General features: G+C 36.4%; 1 protein-coding gene across 1 annotated transcript in view; it reads left to right on the forward strand.

Annotated features, from left to right (window-relative positions):
- The window catches only part of SERINC1 (serine incorporator 1), a 37920-nt gene extending 28455 nt beyond the window's left edge, over positions 1-9465 (forward strand). Inside the window, exons 4-10 of the mRNA XM_046675767.1 lie at positions 2620-2699; positions 2876-3013; positions 5324-5493; positions 5602-5692; positions 7062-7206; positions 7314-7544; positions 8884-9465. Of these exons, the coding sequence (XP_046531723.1) occupies positions 2620-2699; positions 2876-3013; positions 5324-5493; positions 5602-5692; positions 7062-7206; positions 7314-7544; positions 8884-9019 (991 nt within the window). The 3' untranslated portion in view covers positions 9020-9465. The remainder of the gene's footprint in view (positions 1-2619; positions 2700-2875; positions 3014-5323; positions 5494-5601; positions 5693-7061; positions 7207-7313; positions 7545-8883) is intronic.
- Positions 9466-13961: the final 4496 nt, after the last annotated feature.

Below are 13961 nucleotides of genomic sequence, written 5' to 3' on the forward strand. Positions count from 1 at the left end.
ACATAGGGGTGCATGGGACTCTTGGGATTTCTGACTTCAGGTTCTTAGGATAGATACCCAGTAGTGGGATGGTTGGGTCATAGGGTATTTCTATTTTTAACTTTTTGAGAAATCTCCATATTGTTTTCCATAGTGGCTGCACTAGTTCGCATTCCCACCAACAGTGTATGAGGGTTCCTTTTCCCCACAACCTCTTGGAGAACGTCCTTTTGCATTGAGATAATAATCTAATCTATTAGCTTTATGAGTTGGATGTCTAAGATTCTCCCAGGTTTGGGAAGTTCTCAACTACTATTTCTTTAAATAAACTTTCTTCCTCCTCCCCCTCTCCTCTTGTCTGGAACTCTGATTATTTGAATATTAGAATCCTGTAGATCATGTAGGCTTTGTTTGGTCTTTTTCATTCTTTTTTCTCTGTTCATCCTTGATTGAGTTGTTTCAGAATTCCTGTCCTCTGGATCACTTATTCTGTCTTCCATTTGAGCTCCCCTGCTGTCCATGTTCTCTAGTGCGTTTTTCATTTTTTCATTGAATTCTTCAGCTCCAGAATTTGTTTGGTTCTTTTTTATGATTTCTGACTCTTTGCTAAATCTCTTGTTTTGTTCATGTACTTTTTCCTAAATTGCCTCTGTGTTTTCTTGTAGCTCTTTGAGTTTCCTCCAAAGAGCTATTTTGAATTTTTTTGTCCACCAGATCATAAGATTTCATGCCTTTGAGCTCAGTTATTGAATGATTATTATCTTTTGATGATTAAATGGCTTCTTGATTCTTCATGTTCCTTGTAGTTTTCTGTTGCTGCTTTCACGTTTGAAGTAGCAGACACCTGAAATCTTTACTGTTTGCCTTCATATGGCGTATATTGTTCATTGATCTTATTGTATCTCGGGTTCTCTCTGACCTTATATTTATATACCTGCTATACACTTCTTGCTCCCTTTCATGGAAGAATTCTTAAGCTTTTATGTCTTTGGTTCTTACAACTCACCTGGCTTGCTATTGGAAATCTCTTGTTTTCTAGAAGTTGGCATTACAGCTCAAGTTTGTGGTTTTTCCTTTGCCCACATATTGTGGTCTCTTTTTCTCAGAGAACTCCCATTACCAGATCTGCTCTTGCTGCTGCATTCAGGGGAACACATACAAGGAGCTAGCCTCAGAGTGGAGGGAGGTGTGGGTTTAGCACTCGGTTGTTTGGGGTCCCAGACAGTCACTGGAGAGATCTACATCTGAGGTTCCCTCAGACGCTTGCGAGCAGACTTGTTGCTTAGGTCCTGAGTGCAGTCAGCAGGAACCGTGTTCCTTTAGTGCTCTTTAATATTCGTATCTGCCTCTTTCCCCATCTCCTCCCTCCCCTTAGTAGTGAAGGTTCTGCCTCAGTACTCTAGGTGCTGCTGGAGAGAAACTGGTTTCTCCAGCTCTCCTTTTCCCGTTGGAGAGTTAGCTGCCAGATAATGTTGGTGCTGTGTTGCCTTGCTCGAGGTGCAGCATTGGGCAAAGTTCCTCTTGCCCTCTCTGTTGCATTGAAACTCGTTTTTTTCTTCTCCCACATGGCATGCTGGAATGTCCCCTCAGGGGAGCTGAACTATTACAAATTTTCTGTCATCCATGGGTAGTTGCAAAAGTCAGCTCTCTCTAGATTTTCCCCAACCTCGGTCAGAGGGGGTTGGGGCAGGTTTGCTGATCCTGCAGCCCACACTGATATCTGTCTGCCTGTTAGCGGATTCACACTCAGGTGCGTGAGACTCTTCTCAGGTGTTGGCATTTGTTGCTGGATCCTACAACTTCCACAGAGGTACTTTTGTTCTTGGATGGATGCCTAATTGTTAAAAACTGGTGGACAATGAAGTAGGGACATGTTATGCCATGATGCTGATGTCTGAAAAGCTGCTTGTTTTAAATTTCTATCAAAGTTTTCAGTGGAGCATTATCATTTTTAAAACCTAGTCATTTTTACAGTGCACCTTAACACTTTCACGTATTATCCCACTCATTATGTAAAATCAACCTGTGAATTGGAACTAATATTCTCATCAGAATGAATTAGTAACAAATATACAGTAGTCCCCCCATATCTGTGGAGGATATGTTCCATGACCCCCAGTGGTTGCCTGAAACCATGATAGTACTGAACCCTATGTATACCATGTTTTTTTCTATACATACATACCTGTAATAAAGTTTAATTTATAAATTAAGTACAGTAAGAGATTAACAATAACTAATAAAATAGAACAATTATACTGTAATAAAAGTTATGTGAATGTGGTCTCTCTCTCAAATATCTTATTGTACTGTACTCACCCGTTTTCTTGTGACGATGTGAGATGATGCCATGCCTGTGTGATGACGTGAAGTGAGATGAATGACGTAGCAGTATTTTGGGGCTGAAGTTGACTCTGGGTATCTGAAACTGGAAAGTGAAACTGAGGATAAAGGGGGACAACTGTATCTGTCTAAAAACTCTCCTATAATAGTCCTCACTTCTCATTTTCAGGATATCCTCAGAAAGAATAGAACAGTCACATAAAGTGTAGCTATTCTTTAAGATGCTCCTCAAAGATTTCATATATGAAACTATTTGTTGAATGAATGTTTATTAATAAAAAATCATTTCTTTTTTAGATTCTGGTTCTTTAAATTTGCTGCAGCAATTGCAATTATTATTGGGGCTTTCTTCATTCCAGAAGGAACTTTTACAACTGGTAAGAAAATCCTTTTTTTTTTTTAAAAGTCCTGTTGATATTTTATAACGAAACTTAACTAATTATTGTCTGGAACTGTACCTCCATTTGTTTTTATTTCCCTTTTTGTGTTTTATGATTGTGATAATGAAGTAATTAAAACCAGCCACTCATTTGTTGTGTGTTTTTTCTTTCAGTGTGGTTTTATGTAGGCATGGCAGGTGCCTTTTGCTTCATCCTCATACAGCTAGTCTTACTTATTGATTTTGCCCATTCATGGAATGAATCATGGGTTGAAAAAATGGAAGAAGGGAACTCGAGGTGTTGGTACGCAGGTATGCTTTTGTCTCACAGCATCTTGAAGACAGTTGAACTTTGAAGGTGAGAGCAGATATGGAGACTATAAGGAAGCCAGGATTTTTATGCTGTAATTTTCTGTGAAGAGGTTTTTTAGTGGCATTCTGTCACATTGTGTCAGCAACTTGCTCAGAGAGCTTCTGGTAAATCAACTTGGAACATACCAAAGAATCAGGAAATAATCCAAAAGACCCTGACTGGCTAAAGTAGATGTTTCACAGCCTACTGCTAAAAGTGTGTACATTGTACACCCTAATTTCCCAGCCTTCAGCAGGTTAAAAGTAAAATGTTAAAGGGACCAGGACTCCTAGAAATAGATAAACAGTGGTATAATTTCTAAACGTCAGCAAGCAGGAAAAAATACAAAAAGCAACTCTAACATTTTATGTAACTTTACAGGATGCCTTTTATGTGTATCCGTAATACCTAGGGGAATTCTCAAGTACTGTAATTAATTAATGTATGTTTATTTAAAATAAGCTTGAGTCCTATGGTTGTAGTGTAAAACAAGGATCACAATTTGGATGCTTCCAACAGATGAACACAAATTGGGGAAGAGAACCAGGTTTAGGTGCATGTTCAATTCTTGTGCTAATAGTGGGGTCTGTGACGTACAGGAGAGTGTGAAGGCCCTGTCTAAAGTGCATAGCTGCTGCTCAGTTCCAGCCAGTAATTGCCTTGTGAAAACGTGAACCCAACGTGGCTTAATTTTTCTGATTTTTTTCAAAATAAGCCATAAATCCAGATTTTTATGTAAAATGATCTGAGTTTCAGCTCAAGAAAATTTTAAATCAGAGTGAGAGCTAAGTCTAGTGTAACTGTTAGCCTGGTATTTCTCTCACACAAGTATTTTGTTGTACTTGATCTCACTGGCCAACATAAAGAAAGTTTGGGGCCTGGTTAAGTTTGATGCGCTCTGCTTTGGTGGCCTGGGTTTGGTTCCTGGGCACAGACTTATACCACTCATCAGTGGCCGTGCTGTGGCGGTGGCAACCCATGTACAAAACAGAGGAAGATTGGCACAGATGTTAGCTCAGGGCCAATCTTCCTCAACAAAAACAACAACAACAACAACAAAAACTTTAAAAAAAAGTTTGGTATTCAAGGAAGTAAGCATTAGTCATTTGGAAAATACACTTATAAAGAAAACCTCATCCTTTAATGCAAAGTCTAATGCAAGAGGTTGTGCTTTGTTCCCTACTGTATCCCCAGGACCTGGAACCTTGTGGGCATTCAATAAATATTTTGGGGATGGATGCCCTGTTATAGAGGCACATCTGCATAAATACATGTATTTTGAGCACACATTAGTACAAAAACTAAAACATGTATGTTGAAAGTCACATAGAAGAAACTTAGTTGTCTATAATGACTTACTCTTCCATAATAAAATTCTTTTTAAGATTTTGGTTGCTGAGGAAAAGCATCATTGTTTTGTGGGCTTAGCATTAACAATGAAAATATTGTTTTTGAATGCCCTTATTTATAACTGAATGATTACAGTCTTTAAAAACCTTAAGTAGGGGCTGGCCCAGTGGCGTAGTGGTTGAGTTCACATGCTCTGTTTCTGCAGCCAGGGGTTTGCAGGTTCAGATCCTGGGCACAGACTTACACACCACTCATCTGTGAGTGGCATGCTGTGGCAGGTGTCCCACTTATAAAATAGAGGAAGATTGGCACAGATGTTAGCTCAGGGCCAATCTTTGTCACCAAAAAAAACAAAAATAAAAACTTAAGTAATACAGTCATGTGCTGTGTAACAGTATTTTGGTCAGCGATGGACTGCGTATCTGATGGTGGTCCCCTAAGATTAGTACCATACAGCCTAGGTGTGTAGTAGACTATACTATCTAGGTTTGTGTAAGTGCACTCTGATGTTTACACAACAATGAAATCACCTAACAACACATTTTTCAGAACATATCCCTGTTGTTAAGTGATACATGACTATATTCCTTTTCTAGTTGTTTTCCATATTTTGAAAAGAATGGCTAACGTGAATGTTTTGTAAACTCTATAATATAGATACTATTATTAATAAAAATTATATTAGCTGTGTTACTAACTTCTTGTCCTTGAAAATATACTAGTGACCATGTGTAAAGACTATAAAATTCTGTGATAAAGTTCAGAATTTTGTTCCCTGCTTTTATAGTCTGCATAATGCTGACAGTATTAGTTGCTTAAAATATATTTTTGAATAAAATGATTGTTTTAAAAATGAGCCCTATGCTTAATTCCTGATATTTGTGATAAAATCTAACTGTCCAATTATATTTCTTTCACAGCTTTGTTATCAGCTACAGCTATGAACTATCTGCTGTCTTTAGTTGCTGTCGTCCTATTCTTTGTTTATTATACTCATCCAGCCAGTTGTTCAGAAAACAAAGCGTTCATCAGTGTCAACATGCTCCTTTGCCTTGGGGCCTCTGTAATGTCTATACTGCCAAAGATCCAAGTACGCTCTTTCTATCATTAGTTTTTATGAAGCTTCTCTTTTTGTAAGTTTTCCTGAATCTTGAATGATGTCAGAATATTTATCTGTTGCCTAATGTTTTTTTTGTAGGAGTCACAACCCAGATCTGGCTTGTTACAGTCTTCAGTGATTACTGTCTACACGATGTATTTGACATGGTCTGCTATGACCAATGAGCCAGGTAGCTTTTGTTTGCTTGGGTTTCTTTCTTTCTAATGAATCCTGCAACTGTACTTTTCTTCAAAGATGGTAATTTTGTGAAATTAAGCTGTTTAAAAGTTAAGCTCCTGTAGGAATAAAGAGTATGGACATACTACTATTTTCATCTTTGATGTATTGCTATATTTTTTTATCACTTAGTTTCTTTACTAACAAAATAATAAATATGAAAATTATACGTAATTTGCTCAGTGTATATGATAGTGTATAAAGAAAGAAAGAAAAAGCTGTTCAAATCCTTCTTGATGCATTTGTAAACAGTATAGTTTTTTTTCACTCGTTGTTTTTGTCTGTGACTGCCTTGCAAGTGAATATAATTGGGCTTTCTAATGAATCTCTTTATAGGCCAGTTGCATTGAATTCCATGGAAATAGAAGCTAATATGTGTCAGTTGGGGTAAAACAAATTAGTGAGAAATTATTGTTTTTTGAAAAGGAAAAAAATGATTTCTTTAAAAAAAATTATAAAATATATTCTCTGAATCTCACTTCATTGAGTTTACAAGCTCTGTAGCTGCTTTACCACTAGTAGGAGAAAGGAATTTTTTTTAGTATATTAGGAGAAAGATTCCTTATTATTTTTGTCTAGGTAAGTGGTTAGAAAAAAATTACAAATAATTTGCTTTAGAAATTATCCTTATCTTCATGGCTTTAAGAAGAAAATTATTTGCATTGGTAAGATGGTGATTGACATGTCTGGCTTTGTGGGAGGAAAAAACATATTATGGACACTTGAGTAAATAATTTACCAGCCCCACTTTAATTCTTTCTTACAAGAGTTAAACTGAGTAAGCATTAGGTCATTATGACTTATTTGGTCATTTCCACAAAGCATTTGCTAAAATTCTAATTATGTGTAAGCTGTCTTGCCTATATAACAGTGTACTTTGACCAACTGATAAACATCATAAAGTCACTGTTGTTATTTAACAATATACAGTAGAAAAGCCAGTGCATTTTGGTTTAGAACATCTGAATGTTACTCTTAATTCTGCTAGAGTTTTATTATACTTTAGAGAGGTCATCTAAATTTCACCTATTTACTGATCTATAAAAAGCTTAGTAATATCTCTCAGCTCCTGCATGAGGTTGAAAATGAAATTATTTTCATTTTCAAGCACTTCTATAAAATTAGCACTATAAAAGTTCTCATTATTCATAAATACAAGTTGTCTTAAAGTGTTTTTTTGTTATATGTGTGCCCTTTTCCTGCAAGACTTTTTGAATTTGCAAGGGTATAAAGAGTTCAAAAGAACTAGAATTATGCCCTGAAAAATAAATTATTTTTTATACTAGGTTCACATTATAATTTGACCTTGATTTACATTACAGAAACAAATTGCAACCCAAGCCTGCTCAGCATAATTGGGTACAACACAACAAGCACTATCCCAAAGGAGGGGCAGTCTGTCCAGTGGTGGCATGCTCAAGGAATTATAGGACTAATCCTCTTTTTATTGTGTGTGTTTTATTCAAGGTAAGAAAAATGATGAATCTTTTTTAAATAAGAAGTCTAGCCATCTATGAAACACTTTTTTTAAGTGCCCTTTTTCCTTCTCTCTTCCTAAACTGTCTTTCATGTAGCATCCGTACTTCAAACAATAGTCAGGTTAATAAACTGACTCTAACAAGTGATGAATCAACATTAATAGAAGATGGTGGAGCCAGAAGTGATGGATCAATGGAGGATGGAGATGATGTTCACCGAGCTGTAGATAATGAAAGGGATGGTGTTACTTACAGTTATTCCTTCTTTCACTTCATGCTTTTCCTGGCGTCACTGTATATCATGATGACCCTCACCAACTGGTACAGGTACTTATATTTCCTGAAAACCTGGCATGAGGAAATTCTGATGGCTTTTTCATGATTCCATTGCAAAACATGTGGTATGAAATACTTTTCATCCTGAGATGTATTATAAAATTTACAGCTAATGAATAGTGAGATCAGTGTGAGAAATGCAGACTTGACTTCCTTGCTTTAGCAGTAATAAACATTGAAATATTTCTAAATCTTGAAGAGATTAAAATAGAAAGTTTCATGAAACTAACACATTTCTTACAGAAATAGATGTTGATAGTTGATCCAACGCAATGTTTATTTTTCTTTATTTCTTTTAATACTGTAACTGGTTCCTGACATAGTACAGTAAAAGACCTTTGCTGTTTTCTTCAAACTTTGTTGTTAAAAGCTCTGAAGTTTTCATAATTGAAATGTGCATATATTAATATAGATAGATCCTTAGAACTCTTTAAAACTGTAATTTTTATTTTTATCACTTCAAAACTAACCCATAAATCTTTTTCTGGTAAGAGGAAGGTAATGATTAATATTACTTTATTTTTAAAAACTCTAATTTGTTCAAATGATTAATGAAAAATTCAGTTTAAGATTCAACTGTATGTTTTGGGCAGTTTTGTTTTTAATGATTTTTAATGCATAATACCCTTAACAACTTGTAAGAAGCCTTTGAATACCAGCGAAAGATGTAGAAAAAAGATTATTCTTTATCTCATTTGAGGACAGCTTTATTGACATTTATTGTTGAAAAATATATATTTTTTAAAATTCCTATACTGCAGCATATTAAGCTGTAGGAATCCAAATAGTTCTCACTTCACAGCTTTGGCTGTCAAGTAATGTAGTAGTACACATTCAGACTTCAGATCAAAAATATTTTCAGTGTGTTCCATTAACACAAAAATCAGTTAAATTTGGGAGGTATTTCCTTCCCAATCTCTTAAATCTGAGAAGGTGAAGGGTGGGTGAGGGGCTCCCAAATGCACTTTGAACAGATTATATTCTTTATTCAGGATAGCATTGATAAATCTTTTGTTATGCAGAGGTCATACGCAATTTCTCTGCTGTCTCATAACTACTTAAGCCAGAAATACCTCAAGAGCCTGAGTATTCTGTAAAAAGAGCTACCGTAGAGGCCTATGTCCTTTACTCCTTTAAAGAGAATCACTAATTTTTACCTTCACATTAACTAGTAAAGCGGTATGGAAAGCAAGGCAACAGATTGGTCCATCAGCTATAAATCTCTTACCACAAATTGTATACAAAGCAGACTTCTGAAGTACTGAAGCCTCTTGCTAGCTTGATGGCTGATAATCCAACCGTTCCCCTTTTTGTTTTCCTTAAATTTTAGGTATGAGCCTTCTCGTGAGATGAAAAGTCAGTGGACAGCTGTCTGGGTGAAAATCTCTTCTAGTTGGATTGGCATCGTGCTGTATGTTTGGACACTGGTGGCGCCACTTGTTCTTACAAATCGTGATTTTGACTGAACAGGACTTGTGGCATGAAAGTCCCACTTTGATCATTGCTTATTTGAAATTAACGGTATTCCCAACTTTTGTAAAGTTGTGTTTGTGTGGCTTCCCACGTAACTTCTCCAGTGTTCTGGCATGAATTAGATTTTACCGCTTGCCACTTTATTCATTATATTCTTGCCAAGTGTTGATATGTGTGTTAGAATGAATTCCAAAGAGAGTTTTATGAGTATGATGGTGAGTAGGAAAAGTGGGCATTGTTAAGTATCCTTTGCTCTATGTCTGAAAATAAGAGTCAAACAAAATTGCTTAACAGTTTGATTTTTAAATTATGTTAGAACTTAAGCTATTTTAGAAAGTATATATGGAAATGTATGGCTGCCTTTTGAAATATTTGATGCCTTGTCCTACAGGAGACTGTAAAGAATGTGGCTATTGTAAAATTAAACAAGTGACTTACATGCCAGTTGTCTGAAAAATCTTCTTAGGTTTTTTCCCTTGATATGAAGATAAGGAGCTTAGACAGGTAAGGAGTGTTTGTTGGACAACAGTGTGGGCTCTGATGGAGACTGAGATACAGAGCCCTCACAGAAAGATGGGTGTGGGTACTAAACTGAATACCCAGCTAGGCTGTCATCTTCCCTGGTAGGGGTGGCCTTCCATACCAACATAGTGAACTTTGGTCATTATAAACACATGCAAAAGTACGGGTTCAATGGAGAAGTTAGGAACTCTAAAAGATTTAGACAAAGGTTATGAAAAGGATAATCATGCGTTAGAAGGAAGTTGTTGAAAATCACTTTGCAATTCGTTTGAAAATCAAAGGTGGTAAATTTTTAACAGGACAGGAAGAAACTCGGCTTCAGTGGATACTTAGAATCTAGTCCAATCCTCTTGTTTTAAAAATGAAAACACTGAAACACAGACTTAAAGAGCTCAGATAGCTAATTAGTGGCTAAGTTGGGAAATCCCAAGTCTGCCAAAAATAGCTGGCATTCTTTCTCGCATTCAAAAATAATTTCTGTTCAGAATACATGTCTAATAGAGTTTATACCTCATTAATGGTGGACAGTTTATGTGATGTGGATTGCTGGTGTCCAGGATGCCTCCACCCATAAACAGAGGCCAGGAGAATGATGGAATGCTGTAGAATAAACTCCTGCTTACAATACACTATATAGTTCAAATGCTTTTGTATTTGCTGCCATCTAATTGAAATATATAGGTTATTATAATCTTCCCACCTGAATATCAAGCAGTATGATAGTTAGCTGAGATAGAAGTTGTGCCATTGGTGTCCTAATGAATGGTAACATCTGCATTTGCTTCTTTTAAGATATTTATTAATGTAAATGAAATATAACAATTCAACTTAATTCCCTACCTTTATTCTGTATGTTGATACTGTGTTTCATGATTTTGAATGGCTGTGTTCTATCTCTAAATAAATGAATTCAGAGAAAGTGTATGGTGTATTCCTTAGCAACTCAAATTCAGGTGGCTTTAATAATCAGACCTACTTTCCTCCTGTGTATGAAAGAACTGAGCACTAGAGGGGTTAACTGGCATTTTGTGTCCTGAAAATTTGAATTGTTTTTCAGGTGGTGTTTACCCTTTTGGTCCTCTGTAGGTAACTGGAGGGTGGACCTCAAAGGTGGTGTTCTTTTCCGAAAGAACCTTCAGTGGGTGGACCAGTTTAGTTTGAAGAATATTTTTAATTTATTTTATAGATATTCTACACCTGCTGTGTCCTCCAGGTACTTTTTTCTAAGTTGCCAATTGATGCTTCTTTCTGACACTTTAGATAGTATTAAAGAAAGTCCCTTACTAAAAAAAAAAAGGAATACAATTGTTTTAACAAAATGCTCTATCCCATATGAATTATCACATTGCAATTATATTTTATTCAATAATTCACTTGAAATGGTCTTAGTTTCTCCAGTGTTATAGGCAAGGCAATTTCCCTAAAACTCCTGGGCATTTACCCAGAGAAATCAATCTTATATTCACACAAAAACCTGTACATTAATGTTCACAGCAGCTGTATTTATAATAGCCCAAACTGGAAACAATCCAGATGTTCTTCAGTGGGTGAGTATTTAAACACTGTTATGTCCATATCATGGACTACTACATAATAAAAAGGAGTGAACTACTGATAGAATTTGAGTGGATCCCCAGGGAAGTATGCTGGGTTAAAACATCCAATTCCAAAAGGTCACAGAGTATCATTCCATTTATATAACATACTGGCAATGATAAAATTAATGGAGAATGGATTAGTGGTTGCCCAGAGTCAGGGATGAAGAGACAGATCCTTGTGGATAGGCTGAATGTTTAGTTTTACAAGAAACTGCCACACTTTTCCAGAGTGACTATACTATTTCATATTCACACTGATATATATGAGCAATTCAGTTTCTCTGCATTCTCGTTAGCATTTGATGTCACTTTTTTTTATTTTAGCCATTCTGATAGGAATGGTGTGATATCTCAACTGTGGCTTTAATTTGCCTTTCCCAATTGGCTAATGATATTATAGAATATCTTTTCACGTGCTTATTTGCCATCCGTATGTCCTCTTCAGTGAAGAGAAGCCTGATTCCTTCATGTCTTTTGGGCATTTTCTAAATGAATTGTTTATTATTACTGTTGAGTTTTGAGAGTTCTTCATATATTCTAGATACTCGTCCTTTTGGGATACGTGGTTTGCAAATATCTTCTCCCAGTCTGTAGCTTTGTCTTTTCACGCTCTTAACAGAGTCTTTTGCAGAGCGAAAGTATTTAATTTTGATTAACTTCAATTTATCAACTTTTAAAAGACTTCACATCTTTCAGTTATCTGTCTTGCTGTCCTCCTATGTTCAGCTTGTCACTATTTGGCCAGTTTCACACCCTTTTTAAAATACTACCCTGCGACAGCTCTGAAAGCATCCCCACTGGGCAAAAGGTGTTCCATTCCTCCACTCCTGATTTTCTATGCCCTAAGCTAGAGGATAAAGAGAACTTCTGTCCCTTTGTAGTGAGTGTATTAGGGTTCCCCAGGGAAACAGAACCAACAGGACATTTATATAGAGAGAAAGGCATTTATTATAAGGAATTGGCTCACCAGTTATGGAAGCTGACCAGTCCAAAATCTGCAGTGTGGGCCAGATGCGTGTAGGTAGTGATGCCATGAGACGTGGGTTCTTCTTGAGGCAGCGTGAGAGGTATAGAACATTTGGGCTCACAGAAATGTTCTTTTGACAGTCCAATCTACTAAGTCCAAGTTAACATCAACAGTGGAAAATCAGGTTGATAAACATGTACCTTTGATCTACGCTGAAAATGGCATTTTATCTCTAGTCTTCCTTCCCCCAAACCCATAACCCCAGTCTATTCATGGGAAAAACATCAGGTACCCCCCCAGTTGAGGGACAGTACAAAATACCAGGCCGGTATTCCTCAAAGCTGTCAAGGTCTAGCTTATTTGTATTGTTGTTAGCCTGTTAGATACCAATTCCTTGAAATTTGTTGATTTACTTTATGGCCTAATATGTAACCAAATCTCAAAAAATAGTTCATAGGTACTTGAAACAAAGGTCTAGGCTCTGATTCTTAAATGTAGCATTCTGTATACGTTCATCATAATGAGTGTCATTTGGACATTCTCCCGGTCTGCAGGTCTTTTGTTCGCACACTCAGTCTGTAAACTGAGTACAGCATCCCTATGAAACACAGCGACACCACAAAGGCACATATAGCTCTAAGTCACAGGCTATCTCCTCTGGCCCTACATGTATCTCCCTGAGGCAAAAGAAAGTTGCAGGTGGGATGAATATGGGGGGTACTCTCTAAATTGTCTTCATACTGTGGTACTTGTTTTCCAGACAGTACACAGACCTCCTCAGGTAAACCCAAGCTAGATTATTTTTAAAAGAATTGGTTTCCAGATCTTCAATTTCCATGTGTACTCTTTCTTAAAACTGATCTGCCTGAAAAGATGCTTGAGGACAAGGCATCATCCCTCTTAACAATTATTCTTTTCACATTTGACAAAACAGATACACCTCTTAGCCATTCTGAATCATAACAAGAGGTTTTGCATAAAATCTCTAGACACCCAATAAAGACACAATTTCAAATAACGGTGAGAGAGACTACACCGGGTTAAAAAAACAAAAGTCCTTTTGCAATTCAAGTGATTTCTATTGTTTTACTTTCAACAAAATTGAAGGATGATCTAATTAAGTCACCAGCTGATAAATCATAAAAAAATAATAGTGAATTCTGGTACATAACTCTGAAGGAGTTGAAAGAATTGAGTGACACTGCTATAACAGAATTTCTTCCATTCTTATCTACTTATTTTTTTGTATTACAAAGTTTCTTAGGAATTTTCATCTATAAAAACAAAAAATAAAATTGATGCTAACTCATTTATTATACTGATAACATTCACCCTCACATACAAAAAATATTGGGAGGAAAAAACCTCTGAGACCTGTTCTTCCCACCAAAAGAAGTACTTCTGATGTAATTTTACTTCTTATGTTTAGTAACAATTCATCAAAATTTGTACTATATTGTATGAGTGTACACCAAAAACTGTATAACCAATCAACCCGCAAAATCAGAGCCAGAACATAATAATAAGAGTTTGTTCCTCCCTCACCTGAAGTCTAAAATGGGTGTCCAGGATTGACAGGTGGCTCTCCTCTAAGCAGGGATTCAGGAAGATTACATGGGGCTTTCACAGGCAGACCTGGAAGTTCTGTACCTCACTTCTGGGTTTATTTTTTGGAACTCGGTTACATAGATTATTTCCACCTTTGTATACAGGGAGCTAACTGCATGATGGGAAGATGAAATGGTTTGGCAATCAGTTAACAGTCTCTGCCACATATATTTATACTGTTGATCAACTGTGTATTTCTGACTGGAGACAAACTTAATGCTTAGAATTTTAAGGTTACAG

Source organism: Equus quagga, chromosome 11 (assembly GCF_021613505.1).
Source record: "Equus quagga isolate Etosha38 chromosome 11, UCLA_HA_Equagga_1.0, whole genome shotgun sequence".
Lineage (NCBI taxonomy): Eukaryota > Metazoa > Chordata > Mammalia > Perissodactyla > Equidae > Equus > Equus quagga.